This window comes from Lonchura striata, chromosome 19, assembly GCF_050655825.1.
Source record: "Lonchura striata isolate lonStrDom1 chromosome 19, ASM5065582v1, whole genome shotgun sequence".
In the NCBI taxonomy this organism is placed as follows: Eukaryota; Metazoa; Chordata; class Aves; order Passeriformes; family Estrildidae; genus Lonchura; species Lonchura striata.
In genome coordinates, this window is record NC_140721.1 from 8349025 (window position 1) to 8369574 (window position 20550).

At 56.4% G+C, this 20550-nt stretch overlaps 2 protein-coding genes and 1 non-coding gene across 7 annotated transcripts in view; 2 read left to right on the forward strand and 1 right to left on the reverse strand.

The window, feature by feature from the left end:
• Positions 1-103: 103 nt before the first annotated feature.
• Positions 104-5615, forward strand: BUD23 (BUD23 rRNA methyltransferase and ribosome maturation factor). 4 transcript variants are annotated; one of them, XR_013340969.2, is made up of 12 exons: positions 104-179; positions 328-365; positions 566-661; positions 821-903; positions 982-1078; positions 2079-2175; positions 2546-2596; positions 3116-3201; positions 3445-3572; positions 4021-4079; positions 5016-5105; positions 5233-5615. XR_013340969.2 is itself a non-coding variant. In XM_085557584.1 (12 exons), the coding sequence occupies exons 1-12, from the start codon at positions 132-134 to the stop codon at positions 5285-5287; spliced, it is 1005 nt and encodes a 334-aa protein (XP_085413710.1). In that variant the 5' UTR covers positions 104-131; the 3' UTR covers positions 5288-5615. The 4 variants fall into 4 exon arrangements, 3 of the variants coding, with proteins under 3 accessions (XP_085413710.1, XP_021397441.1, XP_021397442.1); XM_085557584.1 differs by having other exon boundaries at positions 328-477; positions 519-661; positions 3445-3490; XM_021541766.3 differs by having other exon boundaries at positions 3445-3490.
• On the forward strand, positions 4435-4567 carry LOC116184324 (small Cajal body-specific RNA 20). The gene has a single exon (XR_004149086.1).
• Positions 5616-5900: 285 nt separating the features above from the next.
• Positions 5901-20550, reverse strand: part of STX1A (syntaxin 1A) — a 69671-nt gene continuing 55021 nt past the window's right edge. Inside the window, exons 6-10 of one of the 2 annotated variants that reach the window (XR_014949587.1) lie at positions 16999-17107; positions 11835-11908; positions 11419-11556; positions 9673-9883; positions 5901-9040 (exon numbers count right to left, since the gene is read on the reverse strand). Coding sequence is in view for 1 of the 2 variants with exons in the window: in XM_085557583.1 (XP_085413709.1) it covers positions 8963-9040; positions 9673-9783; positions 11419-11556; positions 11835-11908; positions 16999-17107 (510 nt within the window). In the remaining variant the exon portion in view is untranslated. The remainder of the gene's footprint in view (positions 9041-9672; positions 9884-11418; positions 11557-11834; positions 11909-16998; positions 17108-20550) is intronic. The other variant, XM_085557583.1, reaches the window with a different exon arrangement.

Consider the following 20550-nt stretch of genomic DNA (forward strand, 5'->3'; position numbering starts at 1 on the left):
CACGGCGCGGGGAAGTGACGTGTACACGCACCGGGGCGGCACGGCGCGGGGAAGTGACGTGTGCACGCACCGGGGCGGCACGGCGCGGGGAAGTGACGTGTGCACGCACCGGGCCGGCACGCGCGCGCAGCATGGCGGGCAGCGGCCGCCGGCCCGAGCACCGCGGGCCGCCCGAGCTGGTGAGTGGCGGCGGACGGGAGCGGCTCCGCCGGGGGAAGCGGGCTCCGCTAGGGGAAACTGGGCTCCTGTTGGGGAACCGGGCTCCGCCGGTGGAACCGGGCCCCGCCGGGGGCCGGGCCTCACGGCGGCCGCGCTCTCTCGTTGCAGTTCTACGATGAGGCCGAGGCGCGCAAGTACACGCAGAAGTACGGCGGGAGCAGCTGCCGGTCGTGGGGCGGGCACGGACGGGACCCACCGGGGCTGGGGGTGGTGCTGGATCCCGCCGGGAGCGGTGGGGATGCTGCCGGGGGGCGAGGGGCGACAAGCCCCGCACCGCCTCCCGGGGGTACCCCCGGGAGGCGGTGCGGGGGTTGTCGCCCCTCGCCCACGCTGTGCCGTGCCTCAGCTCCCGCGTGGTGGAGATCCAGTCCCAGATGTCGGAGCGTGCCGTGGAGCTGCTGGGGCTGCCCGAGGACCGCCCGTGCCTCCTCCTGGACGTGGGGTGAGCGGGGCTCTGCCGCCTCCGTGGCACGTCTGGGGCTGGGTGGCCCGATGCCACAGCAGCAGGGTCTTCTGTGGGCTGCTGGGACGCTGGGGTTGTGTGGCCAGCACAGCCTCAGAGCAGCCCCGTGAGCCCAGCGTTTCCCCTTCCTCCCTCCAGCTGCGGCTCAGGGCTGAGTGGGGATTACATCTCCGAGGAGGGTCACTACTGGATCGGCATGGACATCAGCCCTGCCATGCTGGGTGAGCACAACCTCCCCTGAGGAGACCCTCAGAGGCCCCAAGGGTGGCAGCTGATTGCCTGGGCTGTTTTCTGTGCAGATGTGGCCGTGGAGAGGGAGGTGGAAGGAGACCTTCTCCTGGCAGATGTGGGTCATGGCATTCCCTTCAGGCCTGGCATGTTTGATGGCTGTATCAGGTGAGTCTGTACAGCTGAGCTCTCCTGGCATCCCCAGAGCACCCCGATGCACACCTGGTCAGTCACAGGTGAGAGGCACTGGCCTTGTCAGCCACTCTCTTTGCTCTGTGCAGCTTGGCTCCATCACTCCAGGACAAACCTCCAAAATTCTGCATGTTAGAAGTAGCTTGTGACAGCTGCTTCCCAAGTGATGCTTATTCTTTTTGTGCTGGTGAGCTGGGAGTTTTGTTGAAGGAAAGAAAGTAAAACTGGGGGTATTGTCAGCGTAGAAAAGTCAGTTTTTGGATCAAGGTTTGATGCTTGGCTTTGGGATGAAGGGGACAGGGAAACTTACCTGCTTAGAGAACAGCTGGGAAGAAGCAAGGGCTGTCCATTGCTGAGCCAAAAGCTCTGTTTTAGATTGCTCCTTGGGAAAACCTGCTTGGCCAGGCAAGGGACACAGCTGAGCTCTCCAGCATCCCTCAGGAACTGTAATGATTGGACCCAGGAGTAAGGGGTTCAAGCTGAAAGGGGGAAAATTCAGGTGAGATACACAAAAGAAATTCTTCCCTGTGAGGGTGCTGAGGCCTTGGCACAGGTTGCCCAGAGCAGCTGTGCCTGCCCCATCTCTGGAATTGTCCAAGGCCAGGTTGGACAGGGCTTAGAGCAACCTGGTCTTGTGGGAGGTGTTCCTGCCCACAGCAGGGGCTGGAACAAGCTGAGATAAAAGGTCTCTTTCAACTCAAAGCATCTGTCATTTTAGGATTTGAGCACTTGGACTAAAGGGGATGCTTGGTGGTGCTTTTGTCCTTTAAGTTATGCACCTTGTTAAGTTTTGGCATAGTGAGCCTCCAGAGGGGTTTGTGTAGCTGTGAAACAGAAGGCAAAGCAACACAGAGGAAATTATTTAATTTCCCTGAGGCCCAGCACATGCCTAGTGCAGGAATTCAGCTCAAAGGGAGGTGGCAAGCTCTGTGAAGGAACCAGTGGTGCTGTCATGAGGGTCTTATTTTCCTTTCAGTATTTCTGCGGTGCAGTGGCTCTGTAATGCTGACAAGAAGTCACACAGCCCCCCCAAACGCCTCTACAAATTCTTCTCCACTCTTTACACTGCCCTGGTAAGTGCCACCCTCTGCCTGCCAAGTCTCTGCTGCTCTTATGTCTTTGCTTTTTAGCAAGGTACTTCAAGTCAGGTTGTTTTCAGTAATTGCTGCTCTGAAGCAGGACTGGCAGGAGCAGCCACTGCCTGGTGCTCTTTTCATCAAGGTTGGACTTGATGGTCTTGGTGGTCTTTTCCCAACGTAACAGTCCATGATTCTGGGATACCTGGTGTTCCCCAGTGCCTCACTGGCTCTGTGGGCTGGGCACCTCTCCTGGGAGCCTTGTCCTGGAGGTTTTGGGGAGGAGGGAGCTCATGTCTGGGGCTGGCATGGGGAGCCAGAGGGGGTGACCTGCACTGGGACAGGTGTGATCAGCTGTTTCCTGCAGGCCCGAGGATCCCGAGCTGTGCTGCAGCTGTACCCCGAGAACTCCGAGCAGGTACAGCCCATCAGTGAGCTGGGAGGGGGTACAGGCAGAGAAATCTTCTGGGGATCTGAATGCATCGTGTTCTTCCACATCAAGGCAGTGTCTCTGTCTTGCCTACCACTTCTAAAGCCCTTCAGGAGCCCAGGAAAATAACTTGTAAGGAGGAAACCTTGTAGAGGTTCTGTTGTTTCAGAGATTTGTCTTGGCTGAGCCTTAAAGTGGTGGGATACAATGTGAGTGTGGGTTTGAAGAGTGGCTTAACTCAGGTTTGGAAAATCCAGCCCAGTGTCCCTCTCCTAGAGAGTCTGCTGTGCCAGCTAACCTAGGCTGGACTGAGGAGGAGGGAGAAGCAACAAAGGCAGGGAATTGGTCTCTTGATGGGACTGCAGAACCAGAGATGGGTGCAGAGCTTAGCAGGAGGAGGAGCAGTCCCTCTTGGGAATGCCCAGTTAGGTGTGGTGCTCCCAGAGGTCTCTTGGGCTTTCCTGGGGGATGACTGGTAATTAACTTTGCACCTGCTGCTTTTCCCAGCTGGAGCTCATCACAGCCCAAGCCATGAGAGCTGGATTTACAGGGGGAATGGTGGTGGATTACCCCAACAGTGCCAAAGCCAAGAAGTGAGTCCTGGATCTCTGTGTGTGTTTGGGGTAAAGGGTGGGTTTACCAGTCTTTATTTTTTTTTTCCTTTTTTTTTTTTTTTTTTTTTTTTTTTCCCTGAGCTGTTCTCTCTCCCGTTATACAGTTCTGGACAGAGGTTAAAGTTTAGATATGACTCTGTTATAAACCATCTCAGTCTTGCCTGGGGACTGAGACTCACAGGCTGAATCCCACATTTATGCTCCTTATTCTTGTTCTTTCAGGTTCTTCCTCTGTCTCTTTGTTGGGACATCTGGCACATTACCAAAGGTGAGGGTCTCCATGAGGCAGCAGAGCTGCTGTCCTGGATGATGTGGAGGAGCTGTGGGCAGTGTGGGAGCCAAACAGCTCTGTGAGTGCAGATGTGACTTCATTTATGCATTTTCTGCCAGTCACCAAGCCCTGCTCTCATATAATCACAGACTGGGTTGGAGGGGACCTTACAGCTCATCCTGTTCCACCCCTGCCATGGCAGGGATATCTTCCACTATCCCAGGTTGCTCCAAGCCCTGTCCAACCTAGCCTTGGGCACTTCAAGGGATGGGGCAGCCCCAGCTGCTCAGGACAGCCTGAGCTAGAGCCTCACCACCCTGATAGGCAAGAATTTCTTCCCATATCCAATCTAACCCTTCCCTCTTTAAAGCTGTTCTTCTGACATCTGCCTTTTTTTGCCACGATTTTTGGAAGACCAGTTTGTTCCTGCTCTGGTCCTTCCCCTTGCAGATCCCTGCATTCCCCTTACTTTTGATAGGCTGTGCCTGGTCCAGAGGAGAACACAACTTCCCAATTTTGCTTTCCAGGGCCTTGGTACCGAGTGTGCCAGTGAAGAGCTGCACCAGGCAAAGTTCACCAATGAGAGGTATGGTGTGGGGGTGAGGCTGCAGGTCCTGCCCAACAAGGAGTAGGGGCCTTTGGGGGCTGAGCTTTACTGGGGATCACACTGCTGCTGTGTGAGAAGCAATGGGAGGGGAAGGCCAGGGAGGACTCACAAAACAGTTAGTCCCAGGACTCTTCCATGGGGCTGCAGGTGCTTTCCCTAGAGCTGTGGCTGAGCCCAGCACTGGGCTCTCCAGCTGGCAGTGGTGTGGGGGAGGGAATGTTTACAGGCTCATGATGGAGCCATGGAGGCAGGCTCCAGTGCCTGAGTCCTGACATTCCCTTTTAACTCCTGTCCAAGTCTTAGATGTGGCCTGGGGGTTTCTGCTGCTGGCCAGGTCTCTTCCCACAGCAGTGGTGCAGGGAGGAGCCCCTCTTGCAGCCATTGGGAGAGACAAAACAAAAACCAGAGGAAAGTTGTCGTGGCTGCCAGGAGCTTGTGGCTGCCATGTTTTCCTGCCTCTTACATTGCTGTTATCTGCTCACTTAGTCTAAGGGGTATCTGGTCTTGGAGGGCAGTAGCAGAGCTGGGAATGTTGTAGGAAGCCTGACTTTGTCTGCCTTGTTTGGAGCAGAGCAGGCAAGGGGAAGGTGGTTGTGCATGAGCCTGTAATGCCCCGAGATCCCAGAGAGCAGCATGCTGCTGGTGTGACATGGGGTATGGCCTGGGGGTGTGCTGGACTGCTGGAGCTCATAGGTCAGGATCCCTCAGCTCTGAGCCAGGGCTGGAATCATCTTCCTCCTCCAGTGTCTCTGGAGTTCAGCCACCTGCCCCAGCGCTGGCTGAGCCTCCTGCCCAGGGTGGTGGGAGGGAAACTCACTACTTCTGTGGCCCAGTTCTGGGTGACAGTCCTCTGAGGCAGAGAAATGTGCCCCCACACCAAAGTTTCTCTCCTGTATCTGTCCATTTTCCCCACAGGACACGGTTCAGAAATGTCAAGGGCAAGTCTGTGAAGAAAAGCCGGGACTGGATCCTGGAGAAGAAGGAGCGTAGACGACGCCAGGGCAAGTGAGTCCAGCTGAGTCCTGCCTCAGAGGCTGGGCTGGCCTGCTGCCACCTGTCCAACCAAACCTGCTTCCTTCCCCTCCTGCAGTGACCTGCAGGTGTGCTGAGCTGTTCCCTGCTTTTCCCACAGGGAGGTGCGAGCAGACACCAAATACACGGGGCGGAAGCGCCGTCCTCGCTTCTGAACTGCCCTGGACACTGCTGGCATGGAAGGTGGCATGTGGGTGCCTCCAGAGAGCCTCCTGTGGATGGCACAGATGGCACCCCACGCCTGGGGACTTGCTGGGACTGCTCATTGTGGCTCTTAAAGGTACAGACTGGCTCAGGTACTGCCAAACAGCAAAGCTTCCAGGCCTGTTTCCCTGGTGAAGGTGCAGGCAGTGCTCTGGCACTGCTGCTGGGCAGTGCTGTACAGTGCCATCACTTACCTTCCCGAGTGCAGTGAGCCAGCTGAGCTCCAGGTAAGCCAGGATGTGATACCCAGTTCCTCACTAAAGAGTCAAAGAGTTGGAAGTGTTTGCTGGTGTCCTGTGTCCTGCCCTTGGTGCTGGGAGTACTGAGCTGGGAATATGGTACGTTCCCTGCCAGCTTCCCCTCTGTCTGCAGAGGATCCACACTAGATCCATGAGGACAAAGTTGCTGCTGGCATAAGTGTTACTCCAGTAGCCATTTGCTCCTGTTGGTGCTTGGCACCAAGCCCACCCTGTTTGCTGTAGTGCTTCCAAAATGCTGGGGCTGAGTGGACTCCCCCATCACATCCTCCCTTCCCTTGAAACAAGGAGAGGTGCCACCCAGAGCTTTACAGTTACAAATGTTTATTCTACATAAAAATTCCACAAAATGGGAAGCTGTTTTGCACCCAAAGCCTTGGGAGAAGAAAGGAATGCTAGCAGGAAGGAAAAGAGGGAAGGAAAAGAGAGGCAACATACAGTGTCATCCAGCCCAGTGAGACAGAGCAAGCCAGGGTCAAGATCCACATAGAAAACAAGGACACTTAGCTCACAGTACAGCAACAGTAGAACTCCACAGGGGGCTCGGAAAGCCTTCAAGTACATTAATTACAAAAAAAAACCCAATCCCCAGTTCGAGTGCAAGCTGTGCGTGCCCCACACTGCTCATGGAATACTGCATCAACACGCTCCCGGCATGGGGAGGGCGGGTGGCACTTGGAACAGAGGTGGTGGAACCCAAAGGACAAGCAGGTGCAGGTTTGGGGCTGGAAAGAAAAGGTGAAACATCTTCCCAAAGCACAACCACACTTGGTGATTTGGTCTGTACATGCAACGACAGGTAGGTGAAAAGGAACTCAATGGGGCTTCCCGTAGTGCAGGGGTAATTATTGCACCAAAACACCCTCCCCTCACAGCGAGGACAGTGTGAGCCTGCCTGTGGGGCAGCAGTGGCAGCCTGCTCCTCATCTCCCTTGCTTTGGAGCCCAGCACTGCTGCTGCCCACAGGATCCCAGCAAAGTGCCAGCGGCCCTGACTGGCCCCATCTGACTCCTGCTGCTGTGGGGGCTGCTGGCAGTGGTGGTGCCAACAAGGAGCAAGGGCCAAGACTTCCCCCCCGGGGCAGTTCCTGGCCTTGTGCCTTGACAGGGGTGCCACAGCCAAGATGTCAGGTGAGCTTGTGCCACTAAAGCCGCTGCCTGGAAGAAAAAAAAGTTACCTTGTGCTAGCAGTTGGCATGGCTGCAGGGCAGGAGCATGGCTGCAGGGCAGCAGCCTGGGAGGAGGGTTTCCCTGCCTGCCCAGTGTTATTGCTTCCTGGAGGGGCCCTGGGGCTCTTGCCTGGCAGAGTAAGCGTGGGTGGCAGTGGCAGGGAGCTGCTGAGGGACAGAAGCATGGCCACTGCCTTTTCCTGCAGCCAGACATGTCCCCCTGGAGCAGAGACCCTGCCCTTGCCTGCCTCAGCCCTGCCTGCATGGTCCTGGTGCCCCAAGCCCTTCAGTGCACACAGGCTGCAGTGCTGGAGCTCACATCGGTGCTGTGGGACTGTGAAGGAAGGGGGCTCTGGTCTGGGATGTTCCCATGGCTGCACCCCGAGGGGCTTGGAGTGGGCAGTGTGGGGAACCAGGCTGGAGCCACTTCCCAAGGGCAGCTGCATGCAGCAAGGGACTGGCTGGGGGGACTGGGTAACATGGCAGAGAAGCTGTGTCAGGGCTGCTGCTGGGCAGGGCTGGCCCTGGGGCAGGCAGCACTCTGTGGGGCAGCTACTGCCTTTCCCCTGCACCCAGGGGCACCACGCACAGCCAGTGCTTGAGCCACAGCACCCTGCCAGCTTGTGGAGCTGCCCTGCCCTGGTGCTGGTGGGAGCTGGGAGGTGACGCTGCCTGAGGCTGGAGTACTGGCTGCCATCAAGTGGCCCTGTTCTGCTACCAGCACTGACAGCCAGCCCCTGTCCCAGAGTGGCAGAGAGCCTAGCCTACCCTGGGACTCCTCTGTGGTGCTTTGGCATGTGCACAGGCCAGCCAGAGCCCTGGGGTCTCCAGAGGAAGGTGAGGGCAGAGCCCTGTCCCTAGCCTGAGCGAAACAGGCAATGGCAGTACTGCACCCCCCTGAGCTGCTTGTGAGACCCCCACAGCAGCTGCATCTGTGTCACGGGCGCAGCAGAGGGCACAGGACACCCAGGTTGTCCCACAGCACCCCACTGAGAGCAGGTGCCTCACTGGATGGCTGGGCAGAAGGACATGGTGCCAGCAGCAGCAGGGTGCCAGGAGGTGGCAAACAGGCAGGCACTGGCCTGTTCAGAACCTGACTGGGTACAGGAGGAGGAAGGCTGCTACTCCTCGCTTGCAGGGGGCTGGATGCAGCAAGGGCTGCTCCTGGGACCACAACAGGAGAAAGCCCAACTGCTTCTAACCCCCGGCCATGGGTATGAAAAAGCAAGGCTGGAGCAGCCCTGCTTGCAGGTGAGTGCTGCCAGGGGCTGGTGGACATCAGCAACGGCCCCAAACCCCGGCAGGCAGAGTCCAGGCCCGCGGGCAAGAAGAGCCAGGAGCACCGTGTGCCAGGGCTGAGAGCACTGCCTGAGGCTGTGCTGCAGGATGAGCAGCCAGTGAAATTCACTGGCCTTAGACTATCCGTGCCATCCTGCCCTGTTAGGCCAGCATCCAGGAGCAGCACTGGCCCCCCTGTGCCCTATTCCTGTCCCCAGGCAACTGTGATGGCCCCAAGCAGCATCTCCTTATTCCACACTGCTCCATCAGGCACCCACCACCTGCACCTCCAGCCTTTGGCACCCTACTGGGGTGAGGGCTCATGTAGGGAGGGGACAGCCCTGCCAAGGGAGGAGTGGCAGGGATGGAGCCCCAGAGCCAGACAGAGTCACTGGCCAGGCAGGGCCGGGCAGAGCGCACCCCTGGGGAAGGGCCCCGGAGAGAAGCAGCCCAAGGGAAGGTGTTTGCAAGCACAGATGCGGCTGACAGACATGAGAGCTGGAGGTGATGGGCAAGCTGGGGAGGTTGACTGGGCACCGTGAGGACCCCTAACACCCATCATCCCTCCCTCCTCGGGTCACACAGACTGCCCATCACACCGTGAGCAGCAGTGCCCACGGGCACTTCCATCCCCCACCCGGTCCCAGGCAGCCACCCAGCCTGGAGCAGTGATGAGAGCTCGGGTTCCCCCCCGGGGTCCCCCTTGCACCCATCACCATCGCCGGCCCCCGCCTGCGCCCCGGGGCTGGAGCTCCCTCCACACAGACGCACCGCACCGCACACACAGCGTCACAAACAACCATGCATTAGAAACTGAAATGCTGCTGGGAGGCTCCGGGGCTGCGTGGGTTGCTCCGTGTGGCTGCAGCCCCATGGCACGCGCGGCTCCATCCATCGCACACAAACAGTCCTGGGGGGTGAGGCTAGCCGAAAATGCCGCCGAAGGTGGAGGCGATGACGATGCCCAGGATCACGCAGCAGATTATGATCATGATCTTCTTCTGCTCAGGTGTCCCAGCAGCGGTAGGGAGAGAGGGGAGAGGGGATGGTGAGCGTTGGGGCAGGATGGACCCAGGAGTTCAGAACGGCAGTCTGTCCTGCTCCCCTTTGCCCATGGTGGGCTCTGAGCAACACCCTGGGAGCCTGAAGGGTTTGGCAGTCCTGGGCAGGGAGGGACACTCCTGCTCCTGCCCTGGCTTGGCAGAGCTGAGCTGGTGGCCTTCAGGTCCCCAAGCTGATACGGGACCAGCTGTTGGGAGCAGGACAGACAGCTGGCACTGTGCTCAGTCTGAGCTGAACCATGACCCTATTTTGTTTTTGCAAGGAATGTGGCTCTCACAGCGTGTCTAGTTCAGGGGTCCACCTTATCCCTTTTCCTCCCCCCAGGCAGCACCCCTGCCCTATGGCTCACTGTCATCTTTCACACCGTCTGTGCTGGGAGCTCTGCCTCAGCTGTGCAACCCTCAGGACCTGGGCTGCTCCCAGAGGTGCGGGGTAATGTGGTCCCTGGGCACCTGCAAAGCTGTGCCAGGCTGCCCGGGGCAGGCAAGGTGCCAGCTGGGTGCTGTGCCTGGGATGGAGGTGTCAGCAGTGCAGGCAGGGGCAATGGGGCCCGGCCACAGCCGTGACTCACCCGTCTGGCTTTGCTCTGGTACTTCACCGCTTTTTTGGTGTCGGACACAGCCCGCTCCACATAGTCCACCGAGTGCTCCACGTTGTACTCGATGCGGTCAATCATTTCTCCCTGCAGGAGGAGGACACAGCCCGCGCGCCCCCGCGCACGTCAGCTCCTTCCTGCTCTGCTGCTCCCTGGCTCCGGGGGGATGCTGCCCTGGCCAGCAGCCCTGCACAGAGAGAAGCACCATCAGAGCTGCCTGTGCCACTGGGTGTTCCCTGGGCTGCATGCCCCGTCCCAGAGGATCCCTCTGCACATCCCAGCACGGAGACAAGCAAGGGTGAGGGCCAAGGGAGCTCCCAGCCCAGTCCTGGTGCTGACCTGTCCAGTATCTCAGGTGACGTCAAACCCACAACGGGATCTACACCAGCACCACCCCGCATGCTGCTGAAACGGGAGCAAGGACAGCACCAGCAGCACCATGAGGGATGCCCAGGAAACCATGCACGTGCAGGGACCAGGGACCACCACTCCCATCTGCACAAGCACCCACCAAAGGCAGGAGGGTCTGGAGCAAGGCCAGCCAACACTGAAGAGCCCTACAGGGACCCTTGCCCCCCTACTCTGCCCCTGCTTCAGGGCTAGGCTGGGAGTGGGGGCTCCTCTGGGTGTGGGGACATGGGTTGGGGTGAGCTCCTCCAGCCTTGTTCACCTCCTTTGGTCCCATCCTGACCAAGTCTGCAGCAGCTGGACAGGGCTGGCAGGAGCAGGAGGTTTGGAGCCCTGTGTCTCCCTGCATGGCATGGAGGGAATTGAGGGCACAGAGCCACGGGTTCATAGCCAGCAACTCTGCAATGCCCATTTCTCAACCTAGTGCTGGAGAACACAAGGAGGACAAACCTTGGGGCTCGGGTTCTGAGCACTGAGCCCCACCAACTGCTCCCTGTCAGTGTAAAACTTCCGCTGCTTCTTCCTACCTGTGCCATGCCAGGGCAGAGCAGAGCTGCCAGCCCTGCTGCCTGCCAGTGCCCTTCAATTCCCAGTGCCAGCAGCTCCGAGCTTCTCACCCACAGCTTCTCAAAGTACAAGGGTGCTGGCACTGTCCAGCCCTTAGAGCGGGGCATGGAGTCATGAATGCCCCACATATGTCCCCTACTGCAGACAGGACAGGCCACCAACACCACGGTGCCCTGGTGACCTTTGCCATCCTGCCACTGGCCATCCCAGTGCCACACGAGCAGCAGACATGCAGGAGCAGCCATGCAGAGCAGAGCATGCAGCACCACGAGGCTTGGCCCGTGGGCCTTTACCTGCCACCGACGTCTCCTCGGGCCATGGCAGCATGGCGGGCAAGAAGGGGGGTGAGCAAAGACACAGGAGCACGTGCCTGGCTGAAGGGACTGGTGCCACAGGCTGGCAGCACAGCCCAGGGGCCATCCCGAGCTCACCCACCCGGGCCTGGTGCGCCAGGGAAGATGAAGAAATCTCCCCCTGCATGGCAGCCACCCACTGCCCTCCTTCTGAGTCCTTCACTGAGCCTCCCACCCTACACACACAGCACCCCAGCTCTCGGGTGCCAGAACCACCCTGGGGAGCCCAGGGCCAGCCCCACTGGGAGCCATGCTGGTCCTCGATGTGTTTTTTTCCCTCTCAGCACCCACCCAGGCAGGGGAGCTCTGTTCTCCAGCCTCCCCACCCACCACAGGGAGCCCCATCACCCTCCAAGCCCTCCAGGTGAGCCCCTGGGCTGCACCTTTTCCCCACCTGGCTCTCCACCAGCATGGCCATGTCCATGAACATGTCGTGCAGCTCTCGGATGCTGTTCTCCAGTTTGATGATCTCACTGTGCCGCGTCTCGATCTCGTTCAGCGCCTGCTTGGTGATGTTTGAATCCATGATGATCTGCAGAGACAATAAGGCCACTGAGCACCATGCTCAGACCCAACTCCCATGCTGGGACGGGGGGCACCAAGAGAGGGATGAGCAGGAGCTGCAGAGCCCCTCCAACCACCCCAAGGCAGTCTGCAGCAGGGTGCTGGGATCCAGAGTGCTCCAACAGATCCTCAGGCCAGCCCTGAGCCCCCAGGCCCCCTCCTACATGGGCTGTGTTCATTTCTTGTACTGAGGCCACTGTGGCAGCAGTCCAGCAGCCCATCCCCTGGCCTGGGGGCAGTGCTTACCCCAGAGGAGAAGATGGCCGGGTTGCCGCTCTCCAGCATGTCCTCCAGCTCCTCGCTGGTGGTGGTCCTGCCAGCTGCAACCACACAACACAGGTCAGCCAGGAGCCCCCCGTCCCACCACAGGGCTCTGCTGGCTCCAGGGTAATTCTCCCACGAGTGGAACAGAGCAAAGCTTTCAGCCCCAAGAGCATGCAGGGCAGTTTGAGGGGCTGCTCTCTAACAGCCTGGCTCTGACACCCCTCATTTTAGCTGCCAGCTTGGCAGAGCTCACACAGGAACACCCACCTGTCCCTCCTGGACACACCAAGCATTCCTGCAGAGCAGGGAGCAGTGCTAAGGTGTCAGAGTCCAGGACATCCCTCTGGCTGCCCTGGCTGTCTCCAGATCCTGCCAGGGATCTCGGAGACCTTGGCAAGAATTCAAAAACACCTGTGGCTTTGATTTTAGCCCGTGGAAAAAACTGCCAGCTTTGTATGAAGACTTACAAGCCACAAGGGTTTGAGTAGTATGATATTTGAATTAACATGGGGTGAAAAAAGGGAATTTTAGAATATAGTTCTAAAAAGATGGAGAGATTTGGGCATGTCCTGGCCTTTTTCTTCTTCTTGTCCTCCATGTCTTGCTGTGATGGTGACACTTTTCTGTTGGTTTAAGGTAGAGACACACTGTCTAACATAGATGGTAGGTATTGGCACGAAATTGTAAACATGGCACAGGTAGTTTTGAGTATATAACGTGGGAGCTGCCCGAAGCTCGAGGCAGATTGCCACGGCTTCCTTTCAGGATGGACCTCAGCACGTCAGAGAAAGAATGTTATAGATAAGGAGAAATAAACAACCGTGAAAATGCAATCGGACGCATTCCAGACTCCTTTGGCTGCAGCGGGCTGGGAAACAGAACTTTTACACTCTTGGGGTCCTGACAAGCTGACCCCGACCTAAGGGACCAGCAGGCAGCAGCACCCACGGTGTCTGTGAAGGAGGAGGGATGGGGAAGAAGCCACAAGCAGGTATGTTCTGGACAAACCCTGTCCCAGCCAGTTCAAGCCACGAGGACGCCGGGCTCAGCTGCACTGCCCAGGTTTTGGCTCTGTAGATGCTCCCCTGTGACTGCCGGCAGCCAGTGGTACTGAAAGGACAACAGCATCCTCCAGGATGAGTCCAGGACACCTCAGAGTGGGGGAAATGGGGCAGAGCAGAGCTCTCAGACACGTGGGCAGAGGCTGGAGCTCTGTGTGAGGCTGGTCTAGACAACTATGACCGGGTAGTGACCCCAGAGCCCTGAGAAGCTGCAGTTTTGAGTCACAAGAACAACCTGAGGGGGTTCACAGAGGCATAGGAGGCCTGAGCTTTGCCACCCGTGTACTCATGGATTTCAGGATCAGTCAAGCTCCCCACCTTCCCCAGCTCCAAGAAGGGTCCTCAGAGGAGAAGGATCCCCAGCTCCAAGAAGGGAGCCCATTTCCAGACTCCATGACATGTTTTAGAGTGACAGAACATCACTGCCACCAAGGATGAGCCACGACAACCCCTGCCAGCTTTTCTTGCTGTTGGCTCCTTGGAGCATGCCAGGTGCTGTCCATGGAGAGCTGCTTGCTCTGCCAAATGCCAGCCCTGGAGGCAGTCCTGAAGGGCTCCAGGAGATGCCACATCCCTCATGGGCTGGGATGGGATGTGGGATACACGTTCTCATCCTGCCCTTCCTGCTGCCTCACTCCCCTAATGCAGAGCACAGAGATGGCAAAAGCTGCTTCAAGGTGAAGGATGAAAGCAAAGGCACTGCATGGATTAACACCTGGGCAGGCAGTGCTGGCCTGGCCAAGGGCCACAGCTGCTCAGAAGAACCTGCTTTAAAGCTGAGCCAAAGCTTGGGGCATGGAGGCTGCATCTCACCCCCCACACCCAGTCCAGCACCTGCCAAACCATATAACCAACCTGCAGGACCTCAGAGGACTTCCCAGGAAGGTACTGCCTCCTAACTGAGCTTCATGGTTTGGCCTCCTGGTGTGCCACTAGCTCCTCCACAGCAGTAAAATCAGCTCAGAGTGTCCTGGGTACCTGCCTGATCTGCTCAGTCCCACAGGGCCATGGCACAGCCAAAAATGGGAGTGAAAGGATGGAGCCACTGCAAGGTAGCACCAAGGGAGAAGAGCCTGGAGGAACACTCCTGCCCCAAAATTTGGTGAAACACTAGAGAATCCTGAGAATTGAACCTGGGCCTTCCCAGAGAGCCCCAGAGTACATTTGCTTCTTATTTGGCATCTCTAACAATTAGAGTTTCTTGGGGAGAAACAGCTCTGCCAACAAGACAAGCCCAAAACATGGAGGAAGCTGGAGAAGCAAACTCAGCCCTAAGCTGGCAGGGAGAGGAGGGTGAGAGACACTGCCCAGGTCACTGCAGAGCCACTGGAAACCCTGGCACAGGTGGATGTGAAGCCACTGAGGAGAGTTCAGGCACAGTCCTTGGGCCTGTAATGCCCATCTGGACAGAGTGAGCACCCCCATGGACCAGCTCCCAGGGGATGGGGCAGGAGCAACCCTGTCAGGGTGTGGGGGAAGCTCCCAGGGAAGCTTCTGGTGCCACAGCCCAGCTGACACTGGCTGCCAGTTTGTCCAATTCTGCCTGCAGATGGTTTATAAATAGGGAAGGCAGCTCAGGGCTGGAGGAGTCCAATGTGCCATGGCCAAATCGGGGCTCAGCTGGGCTCCTCAGGCTGGCAGCATCCCCTGGGCTGGCAGCATCCCTCCTCCCAGCAGCAGGCACCTGCAGAGCACAGCTGGGGCTTACACTGAGGACAAGGCACCATTCCAAGGCTGGGATCCTCTGCCTGGAGCTGGCTTTTGAGCTCTCATCAGACACAAATGCATACAATTCATGGAGAGATGGATAATGCTGTCCTGTCCACCTGCTTGTGAGGTAACAGGTAAGAGAGACTGGCCCACTTGGCTGTTACCAGCCCAGACAGGTCTGGCACTGCCCAGGCTGGTATCAGGATGAGAAGGACTCAGCTACAGAACCCTGCACACTTCATGCCCTCAGAGCTGCTCCTGGTGGCAGTGTGATGCTGATGGTTGCACAGCACAACCTCTGGCACACACAGACACAGCAGTGCCTGCACAAGGAGAAGGGAACAGATCCTGAGAGGGCTGTGGGGAGCCCCAGGGGGTGGCTACAGCCCAGGGCAGTGACTCTACATCACCTACCTGCAGAACCACATGTGGTGAGGATGGAGAAACTTGCTGGTGCTAGGGAGCCTGCTCAGAGCACCTGAGCAACTGAGAAGTTCCTGCTCTCATACTCTGAATACCTGAGTGATTTACTGGCTTTGCTGTCAGAGCTCCCAGCACTTTCTATCTCTGGACTCCTCAGCAGGAAACAAGAGGATGTTGTGGAGATCTGTGCAGTCACCACATCCCAGCTGAGCCCTGTCCCAAAGAGCCTGTGCAGGAGCAGCTGGGACACCCCAGGCCAAGCAGAGCCCCTGCCCAGGCAGCACTCCTGGTGAAAGATCCATAAGCTGTTCCTTTGGATGAGTCTTTTTGCCAGGAAATACTCTCCACTGTCCTGATGGGGGAATGCAGCTCTGGCTGTGTCCCTCCCCAGCACAGCCCCACCCCAGCTCTGCACCTCTTCTGCAGCAATGAGAAATGCACTTATCCACACACTCCTCCACACCCCCCTCCTGAAGGGAACACGGGTCCCTTGCTCTCAGGAACTGGGACAGCTCCCCTACACCACACATTGCTCCATGGGGTCTCCTGAGCAGCCCCTTCCCTCCCCCCACCAGCTCTGTCAGGCACTGACAGCCTGGCAGGATGGACAGAGCAGACACAAGAATAAGGATGTATCTTCAGGATTTAAGCAGAGCAGCAGAGCCCTCCCAAAATTCAGTAAGAAAAAACAAGAGGAAGGTTTCTTTCAGGTCTGCATCCAATCAAGGACAAGGCTGAATCCTTCCAAACCTCCTCTCTCAGAGGGAGGCTCAGGGATACCTTAAATTCCTGTTCCCATGACAAGCCACTCCTCAGCTGTCTCTGCAGGGTGATGCTGGCTGAGGGATGAGTCAGGCAGCTGGAGCAGTGACACATCCTGCTTTACAGCAAACTGGCAAGCTCTTGTTGAGCCTCGTGTCACTCAGCCCTGTGAGTATTAGACATCAGAAGGACTAATCTGAACTAAGATGAAGGCTTGCACACCTTCCAGCCCTCCACAGAAATTCCCACACCCCACAGCACCCAGATTCCCAGACTAATAAAGAACATTCCCACAGGGGACCACCAAGGACAACAGAGACTCACAGATCTTCTGTCATTATTCACAGTGAGTTGCTGGAGAAAAGAAAAACATTCATTTGATTGTTAGGAAAAAAAAAAGGACTACATTCAGAGCCTTCCATCCTGAGCACAAACCCCACAACATGTCTGGAAGTCAGATTATTTGCAGAAATCACCTTTAATCTCTGCATGCCTTGGCTTTTCCCTTGATTATTCTCCTAATTACATGGTTCCTCTTTGCTGGGAGATCAACCCTTTGCTCTAAACTATCCAGGTATCACTGACTGCCCAGAAGAACCATAAGGAGAGTGTTTCTATAAAGAGGCAGGATTGGACTGTTCCTAAATGATGACTCAGGGATCTCAGTGCCACAGTAGTGTCACCTGGGTGAGGTCTCACCTGAGGTCCACCCTTGACCACAACACAATGGCTGCTAAGAGCCATCAGTCCTGGGCCCAGAGAGGTGCTTCCTGCTCTTCCTGTGCAAGGGAGACCATCAGGAGCAGAGAGTGCTCCCATCTCAAGAATTCCCTTGTCTGTTCTCATGTTCTCTAAGTTCATCCATGAAAAAGAGCGCCCTGAGGAAGGCCAAGTATGCACAGGAATCAAGAATTCCCATGAGCTTCTTTGAATTAAAAATTAGCTGCAGACACAGAAGAAATCCCTCTCCTTGTGATGCCTGTGCTCTCTCTGCAGCATTTTGGGATGCACGCTGCCACTGGAACTCAAGGCACCACCCCACGCCCATCTCCCACAGGGGGCTCCTGCGCATCCGGGTTTTCCCAGGATCTCTGCCCAGCTGTGGGAGCAGCTGTGATCCATTGGGAGGCAGTGCAGGACGGGCCCCGTGGCACTCACAGCACACTGTGGCCCACGGCAGGGCTACTCACTGATCTCCAGCTGCCTCTGGATCCTGCCCTTGCAGCGCTCCCGGTAGTCCGTCTGCGTGGCGTTGTACTCCGACATCACCTCCACGAACTTGCGGGACAGGGTGGAGTGCTGGGAGGGAAGAGAAGGAGACAGGGAGCTGAGAGCTCCATCATGGGGAGAGCCCTGCCACCCCTGCAGCAGGGAAGCACCTCCTGGCACCTCCAACCACCCCAAAAGCATTTCCAGCCCAACAGCTGCTCCAGAGAGCGTGACAGAGCATGAAGGAGGCAGGTGGCAGCAGGTGACACGTCCCCAGGGGAGTGGACCTGAGGCATCCCTCATCCAGCCCTACCTAAGCACAGCTTCCAGCCCTGAGAAGATACCCTGGGAAGCTGGCAGCACCCTCCTGGCACTGTTTGTGCCTAGAAAGCCTGGAGGCCACGGCAGAGCCCTGGGTTGAGCCCTGCCTGCCATTGCTGTGCTGCTGAGATGTGCCAGACCCTGCACAAGCACAGCACGGACCCACGGGGATCACGTTGCAGTGCTGGGGGCAACAGTGCCCAGCCCTGCTCAAAGGCACAACCACAGAATCATTTAGCTTGGAAAAGACCTCCAAGATTCCCATGTCCAACCTGTGACCAATGCCCACCTCATCACCTAGCCCAGGGCACTGAGTGCCACCTCCAGTTGTTCCTTCAGCACCTCCAGGGATGGGGACTCCATCCTTCCAATGTCTGACCACCCTTCCAGTGAGCAAATTCATCATCATGCCCAGCCTGAACCCCCACTGGCACAACTTGAGGCTGTTTCCTCTTGTATGTCCCTTGTCCCTGGGAGCAGAGCCTGACCCCCACCTGGCTGTCCCCTCCTGCCAGGGAGTTGTAGAGAGTGAGAAAGTCCCCCCTGAGCCTCCTTTTCTCCAGGCTAAGCCCCCCCAGCTGCTCCTCATCAGACCTGTGCTCCAGAGCCTTCTCCAGCTCCGTTCCCATCTCTGGACAGTGCACAGTGAGGGAAATTCAGACGTGCCTGGCACCAGCAGCACTCAGATGTCTTGGTGCAGGTGTTCCTACACCTGGAGCAGCCAGCACAGCCCCACCTCCAGGAGCCAGCACAGGAGGCAGCTCCAGGGGATGCTGCCAGGGGCTCTGCAGCTATTCTGAGCCAGCAACAGCACAGTATTTATGGAGAGCCTCAGCTCATCTCCTCCCTCCTCCACCACAAACCTCACACCAACGCCCCTGGCAGCTCCAGCTCTCTCCTCTGCTCGAGAGGTGCTGGCCCAGAGCAAGGTCACAGCAGCTCCCAAGCATCTCAGCTCAAAATCCAGCAACAACGTGACGTGCCATCCTAGCGACTCTTCTGCTGCTCCAAAATTGTTTTTCCTAAAATCCACTTCATTCTCATTCAGCTGAAAACTATCAACATATGTTGTTCTGGAGCCAAAAATAGCCTGGGTGCTGAGTGATACCCTTCCTGCTCACTAGCACACCATGCTACACCTCTTTTGCTTAAGAAATTACTTAACTCAGTGTTTATTTTCTCAGATTGTTATTTTATGTTCCTATGAGCATCCCACAATATGCATTTTATTTTAGAAGGAATATGGATATTTGTGCAAAATCAGCTGGAAAAAAGCATTTTAAATGGATTTCAGACATTACAGAAACCTACCTGAAAATTCACAGCAAATAAAAAGCTTATTAAAATGTACCTTGTGACTGAACTCATTAAACAGAAAATATTAACTCAAGTTAGGAAAAGGATTTGTTTCACTCAGGTCTAGCAACTCTGCACTCCCCAAACATGGACAAAGCAGCCCAAACTGGATTTCCAAAGAGCTGATAAAAGCTCTGGGTATTCAGAGTGGGCTCTGACAGCCCCCAAAAAGCACATACTGAAACTGGGGTCCTTGCCCTTCACGTGATTAACAGGAAGGTATTTTTGAAGTGTTTATCCTATGGGGTAAAACACAAAATTTATATTTTTATATATAATATATACTTAGAAACATGGCAAATACTGTCTGAGAACCTCTGGGAAGTTGCATCATTGGCTGCATTTCTGGACTGGGGATGCCCTTAGGAACTGTGACCCCTGTACCTGGGTCTGCTGCAGGCAGGTCCAGATCTGATGAGACTCTTCTGGCTGGAGATGACCACAGCAAAGCCAGAACATAAGTCCATAATCCTAATGCTCAGCTAGTCCTAGTTTACAACTCCTTAACAAGGGGGAATCAGCTCCTCATTCATTCCTTTACTCAGTGTTTAGCTAATGGCAAGTCCATACAGACTAGAGAAGGCACAAAAACCTACAGAAATACCAAGCTTCAAGTACCAGGCATGTCTAAATCAGCTTTCCAGTGTGGCTGATCCCAAATCCCATAGAGAATGTGGGAAGGGAGGTGAGAGCAGGCCAGGCTTTGGGAACACACAACTGGAACTGGTCAGTGTCACTGCAGGAGGACAAGGGTGGGGGTGACCCCAGGTGGGGCACAGGACAAGCAAGGACAGGCTGAAAGCAGCAGGTCTGCTCAGCTTAGAGAGATCCTTTGGTTACAGTGACCCAGAGGGAGCACAGAAAGAAGCTGGAGCAAAACTCCTCTCGGAAGTGCACAGGGGCAGGAAAAGAGATGAGGGACAAAGCTGGGACATGGAATTCCCATATTAAGGGGGGTAAAAATCTTCGTAAGAGTGGTCAAACACAGCACCAGGGCCCATGGTCTGTCTCCATCCCTCTGGATACTGGGAGACAAACACCTGCAGCAGCTCAGAGTCAGGGAGCAGCCACGTCAGAAGCCAAAGCTCCACAGTGGAGCAGAGTCACCCTGCCCACCTCAGGCTCTGTGCCATGGCCAAGGGGTGCTCCCCTGCACCCAGGGAAATGCTAAGAAATGCCCAAATTGCAAGAAAACTTCACAACTCCCAGACTGAGGGAGTTTGGGTTTTTCAGGCTGGAGAAGAGAAGGCTCTGGGGAGACCTTAAATCACTTCCAGTGCCTAAAGGGGCTCCAGGAGAGCTGGAGAGGGACTTTGGACAAGGGCCTGGAGTGACAGCACAAGAGGGATTGGCTTCCCACTGTCAGAGGACAGGGTCAGATGAGATATTGGGAAGAGATTCTTCCCCATAAAGGTGCTGAGGCCCTGGCACAGGTTGCCCAGAGCAGCTGTTGCTGGCCCATCCCTGGAAGTGTCCAAGTCCAGGCTGGATGGGGCATGGAGCAGCCTTGTCTAGCAGGTGTCCCTGCCCTTGGCAGGGGGTTGGACTGGATCACCTTTGGAGGTTCCTTCCAACCCAAATCCCTCCATGGCTCTTCTTTCCTTTCTTCTTGTCCTCCATATCTTGTTGTGATGTAACACTTTCCTATTGGTTTAAGGTAGGGACACACTGTCCAACACAAATGTTAGGTATTGGCAATAAATGGTAAACATAGTATGTATAACTTTTGATATAAAAGGTAAACACTGCCTGAGAGGGCACACAGAATGTTATGGCCTCCTTGCTAGCCAGAGCTCGGCAGGTCAGAGAGAAAATATTATAAATGAGAAGAAAAGGCACAATTGGAAGCACTCCAA